The sequence below is a fragment of the Lichenostomus cassidix genome, chromosome 4A, assembly GCF_008360975.1.
Source record: "Lichenostomus cassidix isolate B80296 chromosome 4A, HeHo_3.0, whole genome shotgun sequence".
Taxonomy (NCBI): Eukaryota; Metazoa; Chordata; class Aves; order Passeriformes; family Meliphagidae; genus Lichenostomus; species Lichenostomus cassidix.
In genome coordinates, this window is record NC_139485.1 from 2708517 (window position 1) to 2729051 (window position 20535).

A 20535-nucleotide genomic window follows, 5' to 3' on the forward strand; every position below is an offset into this window, starting at 1 on the left:
CTGCAAAACAACAGAATAAATCATTTCCCCTGTTTCGTGATGGTTTTATACAGATGTCAGCAGGCATCTGAAATTAAGCCACCAGCACATCCTGGTGCACCCACAGATTAAAATATGCTGGGTTCCTCTTTTTGTGGGGATAGAAAACCAACAGGACCTTCAAGAGGCATTTTACTAATACATGTGCATTCTAGTGAATTATTTATGCTGCATCATAATCTTGGCTAATTGCTGAATTCAGAAATTTAAAAAAAAAAAAAGACATGACCTACCTTTAGGCAAGCTTTGCATATCTACATCGTTCTCTGAGTTCTCATTTGAAATGTCTTCATTTACAGTTTCATCTATGATTTGTTCATCATCTGACCCAACATATTTTGTTACAACTGTAGGTTTCCTGCACAGACAGAAAAAAAAAACATGCTCTAACAAATGGTACATACTGCAGGTCAGGCGAGCTTTGCAAGCAAAATACCATATTAACTGTGAAAAATGAAGTTCTTTTGAAATTAATTAAAGATGTTATGAGGTGGGATGCTCCAAGTTATTACAATATATAAATTGTAGGCTAATTTTCTGGTTTGGAACAGGAATTCTCCTCTCCCACGTGAAATAAAAATATATACTAATAAAATATTTTTGTTTCACAGGCTTGCTGTGTTTTATTGTAAAATCAAGGTTTGATGTGTTTTTAAGAAAGTCACTCTTCTAAGAAAAAAGTCCAAATGAAACACAAGTAGATGTCTGCTCAGAAATTTTATACATCCTTCCAGGTTTAGCAAGCAGCACAAAGAGAACACACAGATATTATCAAATTACAGAAATCATCTTGGCAGAAGAGATGCTTGCAAGGAAATAAAGGAAATGCAGAAAGAAATGCAAATGCTGACTGTTGAACAAAAGGATCAGCTGCCCAAATTCCACACAAACATCATTTAGAACTGAATCCATGAAAATTAGTGGATTTTACTACGTCAGGACAGGGAGAAAATAATACAGAATATGGAGCAAATTTTTCAGTAATCTGAAGGCAATGCATAAACAACTGCAGGATACTGGTTATGACAGTATAAGGCACAGTATGATCAATGTGTGAGTGAAAATCCCTTTAGTGATAAGACAGGAAGCAAAAAACAGGACTAAAAGATATATAAATGAAAAGAGTTCAGCAGGACATTGCATTCAAAAGATGAGGGAGAAACTAAAGCCAAATATAAAACCACACTTGCAAATATAGCAGCAAGACAAACATAAAAAGGAGACTGAAGAATATTAATTCCAGCAGGCATGATAAAATAAAGCAACTTGGATAAAAAGGAGAATGAAAAGAGATACAGACTTTTTTAAAGAGCAGGACTAAGGCAGCTAATGAAAGCTCAACTGCCTGCACAGTTCACTGGGATTTAATAAAAATCAGGGAGGACAGAATTTGAGTGAGCATCAGCTGAGAGCAGATGAGGAGGAGTCTGACTGGACTAAGTCTGCTCTTTACTTGAGACACAAATAGTTTGTCTCCTGCAGATTCAAGCAGTTGGTAAACAGCTCACTCCATGAGTTTTAGACCAAAGAAGGAAAAAGGATTAAGCAGGGATACAGTAAATGGCAGTTTCTGCACAGGACAACTCAACAGCACAGTTTAATGCTGCACTCTCCCAACAGCCAAGCAAATAAAGGTTTTTTTTTTCCTGTATGACTCAAGTTACACTTTTGGAAGAATCCTATATGTAGAAATAGCAAAAGTTAACGAATACTCGTATAAACTTCTTTGTCCTGAAGATAAGGGATAATCTTGTCTTTGTTAAGAAAAATGAAGCTTTAGAATCTTAACCTTTTTCATCCTGAGAAATTATTTGAATTTTAAGTGTACTATGAGACATTTGCTTTACCAGCACTCTGATAATTCCATGGATTTATACTAGTGTGTACCAAAATTGTTTGGCATAGTGTACCAACTTTTCTATAGCTTCCCATACCAAAAAAGTAATTTATTTGTTTTATTTTCCAAACCAACCTTTTGGAACGGGATAATCCTAAGGATTTCGCTCTTTCTGAAGAACTACTTCCCTAAAAACAAGAAAAAAAATTTAAAAGTCAACACATTTGTATCCAAGGGATCTGTCAAAAAACCACTTTCTTACATTAACTAGACCACATCTCAGAAGTCACCAGAGACCTTATAAAAAATAATTTTAAAAGAGCAGTAGGAAAGCAGCAGCAAGTGACAAATTCAACAGTCATGCCAACTCAATTAAACTGAATCCACAGAGTTTCAGGTCAGAAGTCAGCAGCTTTCACAGGTCTGTGAATGCTCTTCATGCAACATGAAGAAACCACCCTTTTCCAACACTCCCTTGCAGAGGGTTCTGGCACTCACAAGTAGCAGCAGGCTGCACCCAGGAACTGCCAGCAGAACAGACACTTGCTATGTGCCTCATGTGCCAGAAAGCACTGGCTGCCTGTGCAGGAAAACTGATTTTTTCAGCATTTTTTGCACTCAAATCACAACTAGGTCTGGGCACAATAAAATACCTGAATTCACAGCAGTAAAAGCAAACTGAGACAGGACACTGGCACTTGTGTTTATATTGTCAACCAGAATGTTTCCAACAGGAGAACAGAGAGAAGAAAGACACACCATATGAAAAATTTCTGCTCATAGCTCCTTTTTTTTTCTTTGAAAAGGAAGCATATTTGCCTACAAGGACTACTAAGTACCTACTGTAATCTGAATAACAGGGTGAAGGGTGATGACATTAATGGGTGGTTCTGACAGTATTATTTAAGTATTTATTGTAAAAGCTAGAGAGTGAATGCAGCCATTGTGCTCTAGACATGCAAATGGAGTTCAAAAGCATTTTTATTCCTACCTCGTCCCTGTTGTTCTCCATTGAAGCTGGGCTTCCTTTAGGTTCTCTACTTTTACCTACGGAGAGAAATTAAAGAAGTCCACTAAAATGGAAGGAACATCAAAAGTTCTGCACACTGCACATCACAGCATTGTTATGTTTCACCAATCAGGATACAGGCATCTGTGTGACTTTCAGAGAAACTGCTGTACAACAAAAAAGACATTCCACTGTATGGTGTAAATTTTACAGAAATAATTCAGAAATCTTTTTCAGTTCATTCTCTGGGAAGCTGAATGACAGCTTTCCTGTTGGTGAAGAAATACTGAAGCACTGGAAGTGCAACTGCATGCAGAAATAATAACATTAGTGCAATTTTGTTGATATCTGAGAAGTTACTTCAAGTATTTTCTCTTACACATCTCGACAATAAAAACCAAGTATTAAATCTGGGGTCGTGGAACCACAGACACAAATCCTATTTGATCCAAGTTATGACTGAGAAATCCTATTTCTTGACTTTGGGAACTGTGGAATATAAAGCCTAAAGACCTGCAACCCACTGGCACCTGCTCCAATCCACAAGTCCTGGAAATGGAGGGGAAAGTTTTGAGTTCAGTGGTTCAATGATTCTGGTATAAAGTTGCTCCAAAAGCTTAGGAACAACAAGATTTTAACAGATACTACTGAATAGGAAGTATAATTACAGAATACTTACCAGGATTATTTGTGGTTTTAACAGAGGACTACTAGCACTGCAACTTCTTTACCCTTAAACTTCAGTTTTGGGAAAACCAAACAATTTTCTTCTACACTTTGAAAAAACTGAATCACTTAGAGAATCCAATGCTGGATGTTTGACCTCTGCTGAATTGTTTGAGGAAATTTCAGGGAAAAACATCCAGCCATTTCTGCATGTGAAGGAGGAGATAAAAAATGGCAGCAAAGTTTTTGGCCTTTTTAAGTACCTGACATTTCTTCTCTAGAATATTACAGGCATTCCCCTATTTTGAGGGAGGAACCTGAGATTCAGAAGGAGGGTGACGTTTGCTCTGGAGCTTGGATACTGCCCCACCTTCTACTCTGGACCAATTCTGCCCAAGTGATAAACCCATGGAAAATACCAGCTTGCAGAGCTTGGCAGAGCTTCCCCAGCTCTGGCAGCTCCAGTCTCTGCAGACTCTGCACTCAGACTGGCAGCCTGATGCTCGTGTGCTATTCCAAAAGCAGCTAACATGCTCCACTGCCAGTTTCTCCGTGTGCCTGGGCTGTGTGTGTGCCATTCCCACCCAGACATCTCCTCCCAGCTTAGGGCTGACCCAGCTGCTCCTGCCCCAGCCACTCCAGGGCTAGCAGAGAGCAGGGTTTCCCCTGGGATTGCTGCTCCAGGGCAGGAGCTGGGCTCTTGAACATGAGCAGGCAGTTCAGCTCTCCTGCACTCTCCTGCTGGCACTCGTGAGTGGCGAGGAGGGAGACATCCAGTTCCAATGCAGAGGAGATAAAGGAACATTATTAAGGCTCTAAAGCAAGTGTTGCTTCCTATTTTAACTGACCTCTGTGTGTGGCAGGACATAAGTTTAGGGTATGAAGTAACTGCAGCTAATACCCGACTGGTTTCTAACATCCAACCCTCCTGAGCCACACTTAACCACCTTCATCATCATCATCATCTCCCTCCTCACAAGCCAACAGCTCATACATCCTTCAAATGCTGGAACTAAACAACATCCATTACTAAATAAGCCTGATCTGACCCCAATCACATTCATAACTTCTGCCTGTAATGAGTATCCTGTGGATTAAAAAAATGCAAGCACAGTTGCTAAAGACACTTTCATTATGCACAGAACACTGGGAGGGGAAGGAAATTTCCACAGTTAACTCTGGCATTTCCTAATATTTAAGTGTTTAATTCTGACTCTTCAACTTTAATATGTTCTTTTAGATCTCAAAACCAACACTAAAATATGTCTGCTATGAATTTTCAAGTGTATCCATTTCAAAGACAATCTGTGTTTTACAGCAAGGAACCATATGCTAATTTTTAACTACAGAGGATAAAGGAAGAAGATTTCTTTTTCCCAGTGTGCTCCTCAGCAAAATTTCACTTTAAGATGCATCTACATCCCAGTTTATTTTACTATTCTGCTGAAGTATCACATGAGTAGTTTCTTTTTCCTATGCTAATGGTTCAGTTTGGTGCTCATGAGGAGGTGAGCACCACAGGCAGCACACTCTCTCTCTAAACAAAACATTAAAAGATAAAAACTACATGACAGAAAACCCATGGAAGATATTACTTAAGACAACAGGCGTTTGAAAATAAACTCTGTCATACAGCCAGCACACTCTCATTCTCCTGCACTCCACCATATCAACACAATTTTTAGCTCATTAAACAGTAGAGACTGAAAGGTTTTGCACCTGTATCCAGTCCAAGTTAAACTAAGAAACACATTAAAGCAGTTAAATTTGGAAACAGATTTTATTCAGTGCTGATATGAAATAATTTCTCTTTTAATCACAGTTATCAAAGTGTTTAAACTTCGTTGCCCATTTCTACCTTAGTAGTAAAAACTTCCAATACCAATTGTGACCTAGTATAGGACTCAAGGTTTTTTAGAAGTATTACCATCTTTTCAAATGTTTCCAGATTATATGTAGCAATCTTTTTCAAATTACTACGAAACCATAACCTCCAGAACTTCTTCCACACCTAAAAGGACTGCAAAAGCTTTACTACAGCAGAAAGACCAAGATACTCCATTTATAAACTCATGAACACTGAACAAGGAACTCCTACAAGTACATGATTGTTTACTATCTCGTGTTTCAAAGAAGGTTATTACCAGCAGATTAGATTTTTTTCATATCTACAAAGATTCAAAACTGAAATAAATATTCTATCAAAGGCCTATTGTGTATTTATCAAGATATCCCCACTTAAATCATGTTAAGACTTTGTATAATTGCCCCAGTGAAATGTGCTATAGTGAAATAACAACATCAACTTAATTGACTTTAGAATCACATGTACATTGAAAATAAACATAAAATGCTTTTTACCTATACTTTTGTTTTTAGATAATGCTGGAGGAGAGTTTGCGTCCTCAGATTCTTCTGATGAGTGAGCCAAGAAGTCATGGAGTTTCTGTACCAATGTATTCAACTTGCTTTCACTGTTAAAATACAAGTAATACTTCAAGTTACTTACATATCTCACTCCAGTTTATCAAGCCTGAAAGAAATTATATTTAATTTCAATTAATACATATCTACAAGAGATTTAAACATTTGTTTCTCCACTAGGATATCAGAGCAAATAAAAACCACATCATTTTGCTAAACCCAAAGTGAAATAGTAGGTATAGCCTTATTGACAAAAAAGCACTAAGGACTCTGTTCATAATAAAAGTCTATTTCAAGTCATTTTCACTGTTCACAGATATTGACAAAATTTAGGAAAGTCTGAGTGGTAATGCTGCTGTGACATGAAGACAGCAAAAAAAAAAAATATTATACTTGTCAGAAGCCAGAAGAGTGAGAACAATAATATTTTTATTTTATTTTAAAAAATGTAACCTTTGGGATATAAACCACTAGAAACAACACAAGAGTTTCACCTGCAAACTTAGAAACAAACAGGTCCATTGAATATGACAAGTTTATGCAAAACTTCTATTAAATCTACCATCTACATGTTGTGTCGTGTTAATTTTGCCAGAAAAACAACTATGCAGGACCAGACCATTCCTTGAAGTGTTTATACGAGTACTGATAATTAACTCATAAAAAATAATCCCCTGGCAACTCTCACCAGACACTTTTAGTCCCCAGGAACTGTGAGTCTCATGTACATTTATTGATTCCAGTAAAAAGCAACACCTCGATCCCAGGCGTTCCTCAAAAAGCTGTTCCATTTCATAACCTCCATGTTACCCCCTGCTATTTCACGTGGTTTATTTCTATCCCAAACTCCTACAATTCCCCAAGACCAAGGTATTCCAGCTGCCCTGACAGCAGCCAAGGGTGTTCAGGCCCTGTTCAGAAGCTGCCCTGAGCTGTTTGCTCTCCCCCCTGCTATCAGCCCTCTCGAATCTGCCTGCTGATATGTCCTGACTCATCACTCCTTATCTGCTGCTCCATACGGTTTGCCCACTGCTGACCTGCCCTAGCCCCAGCAGAAGTGAGCCCAGATGAAGGATAAAGGCTTCCACCCTTCCCACTGCTTGTTTCCCCATTAACTGCAAGATAGTCTTCCAACAGCAAGAAGAAATTACCTTTTCTGTGCCTGTTTTACTGGTCGTAAGAACTTCTGAATATTCAACAGGAGCTCTCACCTTTAGCATCACTACTATTTCTCTGAACAAATCCATTTATTAACTTCTGACTTTCAATTTAACTGTCATTGCTAAGAAAAAAACCCATTTTATCAGAAGGGCGTGCAGGTGAGCTCTCCCTTGAGCAGTGAGTGAAAGAGTATCCTCACATCAATGTCAGTGACTATTCCAATCAGTGAAAATAACCACATAAACCATCCATTGAAAAGAAAAATCTGCAATTCCTTTAAATCTCCTGAGGTACTCAAAATAAAACAAAATAGCACTTTGCAATGAAAAGGTTTTCTGCATGAGTGAAGGGCACTTTTCTTGTGAGGCTACATATGTACCATCAATCACTCCAGCAAGTCTGAAAGAGCGGAACAAAGCTCTTCAACTCTCAAGAGTACCTTAAAATTTTTCTCTCAATCTGTCCAAAAGTCTTTCCCTCTAATTACTGGACTCATGCTGCTACACAACTGCCAGCTCCTAATCTTGGGCTTCCCTTTTTCCTCATGGATGGAAGGCATACTTGGAAAACATTACAGAAGATGATAATGGTACACTGCAGTCTTAACAGCTTGCATGCTTCTCCTTTAGAAAGGAGATTTAATGACAATTTACTCGCATTAAGTGAAAAAAAAAAAAAGAGTTGTTCAGAATTATTTGATAGTAAAAGCATATAAAGAGATTTTATATCCATTCCAGATGGTCTGAAGAAATAAAGCACATTTAGAAAGGCCACAAGAAAGTACATCTTTGGTGGTAAAAACGACGACAAAAAAAAGCCACACATGTGGAATTTTGCTCATTTAGTTTATAAATAACATATTCTACTAACAGCATTTTAGAGAGAAAATGGGAATTATAGATGAGTTTAGTATTATTGCTGTCAATACAAAACACATTCAGAATAGTATGTGTCTTTGTGACTAATACTTGGAACATTATCTACTATCATTTATTAACTCTTATCCTAACTAACCTAAAATTATCATTTTTAGAGCAAAATGTTCTCACTGACAACCAATCAAAAAAATGATACACAAACTAATATTAAAAAGCCTTCTCAATTTGCTTTTTCTCTTGATTATTCACCATTTTGTACCATAAACCTTTATTAAGGAATACCAGGTCAAATCTAAGTAAAGGTGTTACATTTACTATACTTCACTAGAGAGAAATATTAATGTAGGGCAATGCTTTACCTGGTTTTTTACAAAAGTGATTTTATGTCATGCATTTATACTTGAGACTAATAATCTATCATTTTTGTTTAAAGCTTCTACTGCATAATGTTTATTCTTTGCAGTACAGGCCCAGTCACTACTAAATTGATCACAATCCATACAAGTGTGTTTTTTTAAAAAAACAGGAGCATAAAATTGTAGAATCATCTCTGAAGCACTATTAAGGCAAAAAGGCTCCTCTAACTGACACTCCCCACACTATTTATTAGTGTTTTCAGACTGGAGTTTTCCAAGCAAATGGCTTCCCCATCACTGTAGAGCTATTTCAACAGTGCTCAGCCTAATTAAAACAGGACTGAAAGGGAAGGTGCCCTGCTATTATTGGTTGGCCATGAACCTGATTTGTGACCTTGGGAGCTACCTTGGAGGATACCACTCCTTACCTACATTCAGAACAAGTGCTGTAAAATCCAACAATAAAAGCCTGGCCTTTACCAGGATAACAACACATCCAGAGCAGGCAAATTACCTGTAAGGCTAAATGAGTCCATAAATAATTAGAATAAATAAAGAGCCAAACAGGTTGTGTCCTAATCTAGACATAACACACTTAATTCCATCTGGCTGTTGAGTGCTGCTCCCTCGGGTGTTCTAACCTGGTTTGGGTAGTGGGGGGCTACAGGGGTGACAAACTTCTGTGAGGAGATGCCAAAAGCTTCCCCCATGTCCAACCCAGCCAACACCAGCTGGCTCCATGATGGACAGGCTGCTGGCCAAGGCTGAGCCCATCAGCAGTGCTGGTAGTGCCTCTGGGGTCATGGATTTGGGAAAGGGGCAAAAAGCTGATGCACAACAGCAGCTGGAGAGGAGCCAGCATGCGAGAGCAACAGCCCTGCAGACAGCGAGGCTGAGGAAAAGGAAGGGCAGGAGGCACTCCAGGGCCAGAGGAGAGATCCACCTGCAGCCCATGGGGTTCCACAGGGGAGCAGAGAGCCACCTGCAGCACATGGAGGATCCCACAGCTGCACAGGGTGATGCCCAGAGGAAGCTGTGAGCCCACGGGAAGCCTGTGCTGGAGCAGCTTGGTCCTGAACCCCATGGCATGGGAAAGGAGCCATGCTGGAGCAGCTGGGGAAGAGCTGCAGCCCATGGGAAGGAAGGACCCTCATGGGAGAAGTCCATAAAGAACTGTCTCCCGTGGGAGAGAACCCACACTGGAGCAGGGAAGGAGTATGATGAGCTGCCCACAGACCCCATTCCCATCCCTCTGCACTGCTCATCAGGAGCAGGCAGAGAATCAAGCAAAATTCAACCTGGCAGAAAGGGAGGGGTGGGGAGAACATGCTTTAACATCGGGGATTTATTTCTCATTACCCTCCTCCGATATGACTGGCAATAAATTCAGGTGATTTCCCCAAGCAGACTCTGTTCTGCCTGCGATGCCAATTGCTGAGTGATCTCCCTGTCCTCATCTCAACCTGAACTTTTCCTTGTGCTTTCCCCTCCCTGCCCAGCTGAGGAGGGGCAGAGACACAGTGGGCACCAACCACACGACCTCCCCACCTGCACTGACCACTGCTCATGTTCCCCAAAGCAAATCACATCACCTTGGACAAATAAAATTTTAACAAACAGTTTTCATTTTGATCCAACTCGCCACATGTTCACATGATGATATTTCTTTTGAAGGAAGGTGAGGTGATGAAAATTCATCACCAGGGCAGTGGAAGGAGCAGGACTGACCATTTCAGCAGCAAACCCAGGACACATTGGATTATCCTGTGAAACTGCACTGAAAACCTTGTTATTGTACTCAGTTTCTATCTACTTTCTTCAGACACTTTAAAAGTGGAAATGGGGAATGTCCCAGTTATTGTCAACACCTGGAAGAATAGTTTGAAAACTGCATTTTCTTTAAACAAACAAAACTGTCATTCTTCCACAGGATCCTACCAACTGTTAGTCTAAACAAGTGGCTCTCATCTGCATTTCAAGTGGCTCCTGAAAGTGACACAGGAGTCCCTTCCAGCTTTTACTTATCCTGATGTTGACAAATACACTTTTTTAAAGCATATGCCTTGCTTAAGTTCAATACTTGTCCAAGATTTTTCTAAGTTTAAACTTTTTAAATAGTTCAAGGCAGAAGTTTTTTAAATTCATGTTTACAGTTGCTACAAGTTAAGTCTCAGTCATTTTTCACTTTTGAAGCTGAAACACTGCAGAACAACTATTAAGCAGAAAAAATTAAACAATCCTTAGGAAAAATAATTGAAGAAAAATAAAATCAGAAATGCTTTTTAACTGCTGGTCTGAAGACTGCCATCCTCTGCTTCAGACTGTATCTCTGTGTGAAGAGCAGAATTCCAACAATCCACAGTAAAAGTCTCAATATTTTATTTAGGATGGTGGGAAGAGACTGCTCCTAAGCCTTGATATAATCAGGCCAGGATTCTGTCACCTGCAAATCCTCATAAAACCTTTTCCTGATGAGAAGGAAAAGGGTTAGACTTAGCCCAATTCAAAGATTTCAGTTACAAGGTCAGCACCTACATCACTGTTTTGTATAAAACATTTCAAAATTGTGGCTGAACACACATGAATGAAATTGCTTACAGCTGTTGGAAAGTTAAAGGTGATAAAACCTCTGCTAGAAGTTGTTTATTTTCTTATCCCAATTAAAAAAGATGCAATGAACACACTTGCAATGTCCTAAAAAAACTATTCTCTCACAGAAAATACAAAACAAGAAAATAAAATCAGTTTACCATTATGCCACTTGAACAAGTAAAACACGGTTTTATAAAGGTGGGGAAACAGAACACTTCATCCCAGTGATTGCTTTTTAACTCAACCATGGTTTTCTGCAGGCAAAAGCAACATGACACTGTAAATCCTAGATCAGATTCATATTTTGGAACTTACTTACACTGATACATCAATTATGCCAAAGCAACAGAGGCTTTACACTCAGGATTCACACGATCAGTTCATGTTGGCAGGAAGCAGCTCTGCTCCCCAAGGACACAAACCTCACACCCTGCACACACCTGATGACACTCTCACTCCTCTCCTTTGTCCTCCACTCCACACAAGGGACCTCTGGAGATCTTAGTCCAGCCCCCAGCATAAGCAGAGACAGATACAGAAAGTCACCCAAAAACTGTCCAGCCAGGACCCAAGTGACACCACAGTCTGTGTATCCTGCTTGTGTTTGACCTTTATCACAGCAAAGCACTTTTCCTGTCTTTAGAAGGAACTGTATCACACTTAGTAAATCAGATACATCAGAAAATACCTGAATACCACAGCTGTGACTGAAAAGAGAAGGAGGCATCCAGCACTTCATCAGAGATTCTGTACATAACACTTGGTTAACACACATTCACTTTTTTACTTTATTTAGAACTGACTTTAAATCCATGGGGGCTTAATCAAGTGATAGCTGGTACAGCTAAAGACAATGATGTGGATGAAATAATTTTAGAGGTTAAATACAGCATAACAGGTTCAGACAAGTAAACAGAATTATCATCCTCCAGACACACAAGGGGACTGAGAAAGCAACAGTTCAAAGTCACTAAGAGACCTTTTATTCTGTTCAAGGAAGATTACACAATTTCTGTTGACATGGTGTGAGTTATCACACTTCATTCACTAAGAAGTGGGAAAAAAAACCCAAAAACGTTTTTAACCTTTTTCTTTAATGAGATCTTAAAAAAACCCAAACAAGCAACATCATCACAAACCCACAAGACAAAACAATCTCATTGTTAGGTTGGCTTCAATGCCACACAAAAGTATAACTTCAGTGGTGAAATAACATGCAAGCTGAAAAAGACTGAAGCCACCACTTGAAAATCTAAACACAGCATTTTCACCTTTATGAAACACAAATCATGACAAAGTGCACACCTCACTCTGCTGACTCAGGAAAGGAGGCTCAGTCTAGCACACATAACATACAAACCAGACATGTAAAATGTATTTAAAATGCTTGAACACACTCTGTGTGAAGGAAGGAAGGGCCTCATGACTGTGAGAGCATCAGGGCACTGTAACTGTAAAAATGCCTTTTGCTTCAATTGCCTTCTGCTGCCTGGAGCTCATCACAGGTTCTCAGCAAAGCATCCCTCAGCAGTAACTCTGCCTGAGAATCAAAGCCTGGCCCTTCATCTCTCCCAATATTCCCAATCACAGCTGCCACAGGCTTGAAGGGTTGTAGCTCATCCAAAGCATGGGTTTGCATTTTAAAAGATAAAAGCCATCTCAGTCCCAAATTTATTGCCTATTTTTCAGTTTTGCTTTTCATGACAGATGCATTTGCCCAACAAAGCTTCTAGGCTGAACCTATTAAAACCTACAGTTGGACCTACTCAGATAGAAATTTCTACAACTATGCAGCTTTTGGACTTGCAAATAAACTGCTTCAATAGCACTACAGTTGACATTGGTCAGCAAGCTGTGTCATCAAGTTCTTGTTCTCTCTCTTCAAGGTTTCACTCCTTTTTTAACAACAACAAAAAAAAAATCAACACAAATTAATCCATCACCCACCTTGAGTGACAACTACATTTCACCACAGACTATGAAATCTTTATGCTCCTCCTTAAGCAAATAAATCAGGACACTTCACCTCTTTTGAAGTCGACATAAAACCTTCCATCCTATTTGCCACTGAATTTCTACAATTTCTTCTTTCTCCTGCTGCCACACCAAGGGAGCAGCCTGCCACTGACCCATCCATGAACTGACTCACGTTTCCAAATCACCTGCAGGCACAAGCTGAGCTCCAGTGATACAAAATGTGATTTCATGAGGTTCAGCACTGTCCTTAGGCTTTCCCTTTATAAAAGACACTTCTGGTAATCCAATTTAAAATGTACTTGGTCACAGGCTGTAGACATTTGTTTTTATGGTGAACAAAGCACATTTTAGCCTTATTTTGATATTTTCCTTTGCTGAGGTATAGCCACACTTCAAGCAGAGGGTACAAAGAGTTCATCTATAACAGAACAGGGAATTCCAAATTCCCACAATGTTAAGGTCACCCTGCTGCAGAATTTGTATTACACACACCTCTGTCACACCAAATTATTTCCTAGAAAATGAAGATACCTTCAGCTAAGCCCTACAAAGACCTTGACACAAAGTTTACAAAGCCCTAACAGACAGTATTGTACAAAACCAGAAATAACACAGTCTCTGCAGTAAGTTCCTCTCTCAGAGAATTTAATTTAAGTGCTGCAGATATTGGTTCTGGGGCACATCTGGCACCGAAGATGACACAGTTTTGCTCTTCCTCAGGAAGAACCAAAGCCTATGCCCCTTCCAGAACAGTGTGGAAGACAGAGAACTTACACAGTCCCTTTAGGGAATACAGAAGATTGGTGTTGACTTACTTCCAATTATATCATTGAGGCATCAAGTAACACACCTCAAACAGCCCTGCAATATCACTCGGAACAAAGACATTCAACGGATTAAAAAATGCAGACAATTTAATAAAAACCTTAAAACCAAATGACCAATATCACAATGCAAGTTGGTAAGTCTGGATTACAAAAAACCCCAAGAATAAAGCTTATTTTGCAAACTTAAAAACAAAAAAAATCTACTTTCATTGACTACCAAATTGTTCAAGTGAGGAGGATTCAAAACTTGTTTTCTTTTCCTATTGCTGTGCTTATTTGGTACAATGTATGAGTAGCAGGAACAGGTTAGGTCAGTATCACAAAAATTCCTCCACTTTAAAGAAGAAAAGAAGGATAAAAAAAAAAGGTTTTGGGGCAAAAATATTGAGACATCTTTATAAATATTTACAGAAGCAGAATTTTTTTAAAGTTTCTTAGGAGGTTACTCCAGTTTTCATCATTCTAAATTTCTCATTCGGGACATGGGAGACTCCTAGGATCTTAATGTTAAAGTATTCCTTGTAACAGAAGTTTACAACTTCTCCAGGAGCAGACTAGTATTGATTATTTTCCTATGAAACACTTTAAGTCTATCTTCCAGAAGTGCTGGAAATAGATTTTCCTGTCCAAATGCAGCTTTTACATATCTTCCCAAGAATTCTAACAGCAATCCCCCAGTCCTTTGCTTCTGCACACCTCTGACATGGACAGAGCTGCAGAGAGCAGATGAAGTGACAGAGATGTAGGCAGGTGACAGCCAACAGGACTTGTGGGAAATGGGAACAAAAGAGAGAAAGAGAGGGTGTGTTTCTTTTCCATTTCATTCTCTCCAGTTCCAGTTTTAAGTGGAACTTGAATGCACAGAAATGAGGAAATACCCATGCAACGTGTTCATCACAACCCTGAAACGCTGGGACCCTGCAATGCCATGCCCAGCTCCTGACACAGACCTTGTGAAGTACAAACTGCTCAAGAGAAGCTCTACACGGGATGGGAATTGTAACAAACATTTAACCTGAATGAGAACTGAGTTCATGGACAGAAGGAAAGTTTGGAGCATCAAAAACTGTTTATGTCCATTTGCTTAAAAGCAGTTTGTCACAGGGCTGCTTATTCTGTGGGCAGATCCCACCCAAAGACTGCACACAACCTCAGAGCTATCCTGTCCATGCTTTTTGGTCTTAAGGATCACAAATAATCGGAAATAATCCAATCCTCTCTGCAGGTAATCTAAAAATTGCATAGAAAATGTATGAGCTTCTGTGTCCTCTTCCTCCAAAGCACCAACTGAAGCAGCCCCTTGGTAGTAACACTAATTGTTGCCCTAATGGTAACATAAGAATTTGGTAAAGGTTAAGTACAAACCCTTCATCCTATAGAACAGGAACAAGTCATTCAAAAAGAGACAAAAAAGATTATGGGAAAACAGGGAAAAAAATATGACAATCACAATAAAATAAAAAGCGAAGTGGTCCAAATGGAAGAGCATTTTTCAGAATATAAAATATTAATGGTGACTGCAAACCAGACTATAAAAATCAGTAACTCAGATATTTTTGTTCTACAAAAATCAAACTCTATCCTTGATTTTCAAGGACTGGAGAACAAAAAGGAGAAAGCCCCCTAATTAGCACGTCAGTCTACACAACAAAATAATGACTCCAACAAAAGTTGTTTAAACTGTCAAAGTACTTTAGGAACACAGAGGGGAGAAAGTGGGAGTGAGAAGGAGAAATTATGAGAGATGGACAATCCCTGTCTTACAAAATAAGGAAGAAAACACATGCCGAAGAAACTGCTAACTGCTGGGAAGTCATGCACCAAATAATGTGTATTTGCAACGCTCATGACCTACATCAGCATGCCATCAACATCAACAGTGACGATAACAATCAAAACCCTCTTCCTTGCAGATTCCTAACAGGAAATACTAAGTCTTTAAAAACAAGCAATACACAGGAGGAGAAGAACCACTATCCCTCTAACTTGCGTCTGATGGGACATAGCAGTTACACTACTCCAAATAAGGCGGGAGGTGAAGATACACAGATATGACCGCAGAAAAAACTTTACCCAAGGCTCAGTACTACAGACAGAGTGACGAGCACTAGAGACACAGCGATGCTCCTGTGAGACGGTGTAAGATAAGCGCAGCACTGTGAGGGTCAATGCCAGCCCTGCCGGCTCGCGGCGCCTCAGGCTGTCTGCGGGCGATGGCTGCGGGGTCAGGCCCGGGGGCTCGGACAAACCGAAAGCACACAAAGACAACTATTTATGAACAGTTTAACATGGCGCCTCGCTCAGCGCGACTTTCCGGGCGTTTGTCAGTTGGCGCCGCTCGGTGTCAGCCGCGGCCGGAGGGAGGGAGCGGCCCGCCGATGGCAGTGCCCGCCGCGGGCCGGGAGGGGCTCGGCGGAGCTGCCCCGCCGCTCGCACATGGGGCGGGGGCCGCCCGGGCCTTCCCGCCGCACGCCGCGCTCCCTCCCGCCCTCCCTGCCTCCCGCCCTCCCTCCGCGCCGGGCGCAGCCCCGCCGCCCCGGCCGAGCGCGGCGCTGCCCTCCCGCCGCCATCCCGCCTCCCGCCCTCCTCCGTCCCGCCGGCGCTGCGCCGCGCCGGGCCCGGCCCCGCCCCACCCCGCGCGGCCGCCGCCGAGCCGCCCGGCCCGGCCGTACCTCACGGGCTCTGCGGTCATGACTCCGCTGCCGCTGCTCGGAGCGGAGCGGCCGCCCGGGCCGGGGCCGCGCTCAGGCGCTGGGCGCAGACAAAGCCGCGGCCGCCGCCATCGCCAGCGCCGCCGCCATCTTATCGGAGGGAGCCTAAGGGGACCGGCCTCCTGCCGCCGTCCTCCTCCGCCGCCTCCCATTGGCTCGCGGCCGCCCACAGCTATTTTCTGATTGGGCGGCACCGCGCCGACTGTTGCTAGGGCAGTTTACGTCACCGTTCCAACCTTCCCGGCGCTGATTGGCTGGGGCGGGGCTGACGTCACGGTTGCGTCATGGACCGATGCCCGTGACATCATTTCGTAACAAAGTGCACTGACACCTGTGCCCAGCAGGGGGCCCCAGCGCGCGGCTGCTGCCATGGCGGCGGGAGGCAGGCGTGACACATCCCGGGGGATGGACAGCAGGGGACAGGAGCTGCTGGCACACCGGGGACAGGCGCCGCTTCAGCCCAGCAGAGCTGCGGCCTTGGGCGACTCTGCAGCCTGCCTTCAACCACGGCAGGTTCATCACAGCGTTTAGATATGTCACCATTGTGAAGAGGAACACGGAGCGGATGACCAAACTCACAGTAACAGCACCATAACGACCCTCCTACTCCATGGGGAGCACCGAAACAACCCTGTTTCTCCACGGGGACCACCAGAACAACCCTCCTCCTCTGCAAGGATCACCACAGCCCTCCTCCTTCAACAGGATCACCAGCGTGATCCTCCTTTTCCATGGGCAGCACCAGAATGATCCTCAGCCTCTTCAGGGATCACCAGCACGACTCTCATCCTCTGCAGGAACCAGCCCTGGAGCTCCAAGCCCACCAGGACACAAACCCAGAAGGCAAGCTTGGGAGGAGAGTTTCCCAAGTACAAAGACAGCAAGATAGGGACAATGTAAGCTACACAGAGGTTGAATGTCAGCAGCCCCAGGTAATCCTGCTCAAGGCAGCTTCAGCCCAGCTGGGCTACAACTTTTTCTTATTTTAAACAGAAAGTTCTTTAGATAGGAAATGCATCATTGGCAGCTACACCTAAGTATGCCAAGACAATTCTCCCTGCTGGTACTAGCAGCTTCTACACTGCTGTCAGATGTTAAAATGTTGTGAAAGGAGGAGGATTGGAACACAGCCGTATTCAAGGGGAAGTTGTGAGAGGTTTTCGTGAGAAGGCAGCTGAGCTCCGCTGGCTGGGGCTGTGTGTGAACTTCCATCTCCACACAACACCAAAGCACAGTGGACTACCAAAGCCAAGCCCAGTACCACAGAGAATCTGAAACAGGTGACAAGTATTATTCACTTACTATAAAGAAAACCAGTTTTGAAAATTAGTATCTTTTTCTGCAGAAATTAAAGAAAAAATGAAATGTACCAACTCACCTGGTTTCATAAAGCAGCGTATGAAACATGAGAAAATACCCAAGCAAATCACCCCTAACACCCATTTCATTCTGTGATAATAAAACCAACACTTCAGCACATCTGAGCTTACACATCCCAGGGAAATTCTACAGACAGGTCTAAACACAATTTGCTTTAGAATGTAACGTTTTACCCAAGAGTTCCACCCTGTATTTGCTGAATAATACCAGATTTAGCAGCAGCTTTGTTACCTGTCTCATGGCCAATGCTGCACTTGGAGAAGACTAAAGCATCACCTGCCTTCTCACTTGATTTTAGAAGGGAAAAAAAAAAATCCATATTAACTGACTGCTACAAATGCCATTAAAAATTGCAAAAAGCCATTCTAGGTTTTTGCTACCAAGATGAAGGAAACCGGACGCATTACCCACTCTTAGCTCTGCATTAGGATTCCAACTGTGTGATTAAAATAAGAACACAAAACATTCATTTTCCTCCTCAAGGGATTTAGTCAGCATTACCGACTAATATCCGACTGATTTAGAATAACATAGATTTATTACTGTTGCTCTGTAATATTTTATTCTTTTACTTTTTCCTTGGGGAAGGCATTTGAAAGCAGTTTAAAATCCCAAATTTAATTGCCTCCAGTTCATAACTTCTATCTGAAGTCACACATGAAAAAGGAACCCTACTGTGAGAAAAGGTCAAGAGAAAGTAAAAATGGAAATGCTTCCATCTCCCAGCAATTACTCCAGAAGACAAAACCTGACATTATCATGAGGTTGTCAAAAAACAGATTGGAGAAGCGCATTGAAATCTGTTTACAGACAGATACTGAGTGCATCTGCAGGGAAACATTTTGCACATCCACCAGACCTGCCCCCAGTTTATTTTCCCCAGCACACAGGACTCCTTCCCCCTGCTCCAGCAGGCTGGGCAGAGTCAGGATTCAGAGCCTGCAGGAGAAACCAAGGGCCACTGCAGAGTCTCATCACACCCATTGTTTCTCTTCATAATGATAGCAATTAGTTTTCTTAAGTACACATTACCCTACTTTTAAGGAGCATGGCTGAAAGACATGTATAGCTATCAACTGACAAGAGGATATTTTAATAACCTGATGTGCTCCTGACCTAGAAATACAAACTACATATACATCTCCTTCATATTTTTGTCTGTGATAAAAGTGGCACAATTAAACCAGACCAATAAAATCCTATGCTTAAATTAATTTTGTAGGAATGCTCAAGATTTGAGCTGGTAATTGGAACAGGTTATGTGCCATGAAACTCACTCTCTTCCTCAGACAAAAAAACGTGATAAAACTGGAAACAGATGACGCTCACTCAAAGGCCTGGGTTTGTTGTGTTGCTTTTGCTCTATTCCTCTTAGGAAAGTTCAGAGGGATGGTGTGGAGTCAGTGGAGCAGTGGTTTGTAGTTGAGCATTAAACCTTTTCAGCATGAGAAAGCAGCAAACACCAAGGTCCAACACAGCAGCCAAATACCAAGACTTTTTCAAATCTTTAGTGAGAATTAATTCTCACAGCAGATGAAAGCACTTGGAAATTTTAACTTCTTCAAAAATCTGATTTCAGCTTAAGTGTTTTTCTGTTATCGAACGGGTATTTTTAAAAACAAACCACCAAAAACTGCTTCCAATAAGCCCATAAAGGAACACTACAGACCATTCTTCTCTCCCAAGCAAGTTTGGCTACAAGATGCCACAATAATCAGATGTCATGGGCAGCATATTCAAACAAGCAGAAGCCATTCACACATCTGATTTTCTTTGGATGTTCCAAATGTCTTGGAAGTTAAGCAATTGACTTCTTTCAGTACTTCTAAAACTCCAACTTAGATTTGTCAGGAATCAAAAAAATCCCTGCTATGCTTTTACACATTTTGAACAGGGCTCAGAACAAGCCTTGGTGTACATTTACTTACACATCCAATAGTTGTGACCATAAAAGTATCTATATTTTCCTCCTGAAGTCTCTAGCCAGCCATCACCTCATATTCCCCAAGCATGCAAAGCCACCCGACTGCCTGCCAAGAGGCTGAACTTGTTCTAACCCTCATGGCTGAACCTTAACTTCACAGCCATCACCAGCCAGGGGACTAATTAAGGTTATTTGCATGAGCACCAGGAGCACAGCAGATGCAGAGCTGAGCACATCTTTCACCTTGCTGGAGCAGGGGGCAGTTCAGCCCCTGAAGAGCAGGTGCTCATGGAGCATCTGTGAAAGGCTTAACTGCAGCAATGACCACTAGGCACCACCATCACAGCATCCCAGAATGGTTGGGGTTGGAAGGGACATTAAAGCTCATCCCTGCCATGGGCAGGGACCTCTTCCACTGTCCCATGTTGCTCCAAGCCCTGTCCAACCAGGTCTGGGACACTCCCAGGGATCCAGGGGCAGCCACAGCTTCTCTGGGCAGCTGTGCCAGGACCTCATGAAAATCATGTTCTGTGCTGAACACTAGAATGGAGCTGAAGGTTTGAAGGCTGGAGCTTCCAGTAAATTGTCCATAATGCAAACTATTACATACATTAATCCAATTAAATTTACTCTCTTGCCTTGTGCTTAGCACAGAGAGCTCCCTAAATTATTTCTAGCTGTAATTCCAAAGTATCTTCTAAACACACCACAGCTCCTTCTCAAAAGCAGAAAAAAGCAGCTGTCACTGAGGCCA

The 20535-nt window shown here is 41.8% G+C and overlaps 1 protein-coding gene across 4 annotated transcripts in view; it reads right to left on the reverse strand.

Annotated features, from left to right (window-relative positions):
* Positions 1-16621, reverse strand: part of ATRX (ATRX chromatin remodeler) — a 65417-nt gene extending 48796 nt beyond the window's left edge. For 3 of the 4 annotated variants that reach the window (XR_014852168.1, XM_085060063.1, XM_085060062.1), the window contains exons 1-5: positions 16439-16621; positions 5913-6025; positions 2868-2923; positions 2012-2064; positions 273-397 (exon numbers count right to left, since the gene is read on the reverse strand). Coding sequence is in view for 3 of the 4 variants with exons in the window: in XM_085060063.1 (XP_084916189.1) it covers positions 273-397; positions 2012-2064; positions 2868-2923; positions 5913-6025; positions 16439-16458 (367 nt within the window). In the remaining variant the exon portion in view is untranslated. Of the gene's footprint in view, positions 1-272; positions 398-2011; positions 2065-2867; positions 2924-5912; positions 6026-6663; positions 6854-16438 lie in introns of those variants that run through there. The other variant, XM_085060065.1, reaches the window with a different exon arrangement.
* Positions 16622-20535: the final 3914 nt, after the last annotated feature.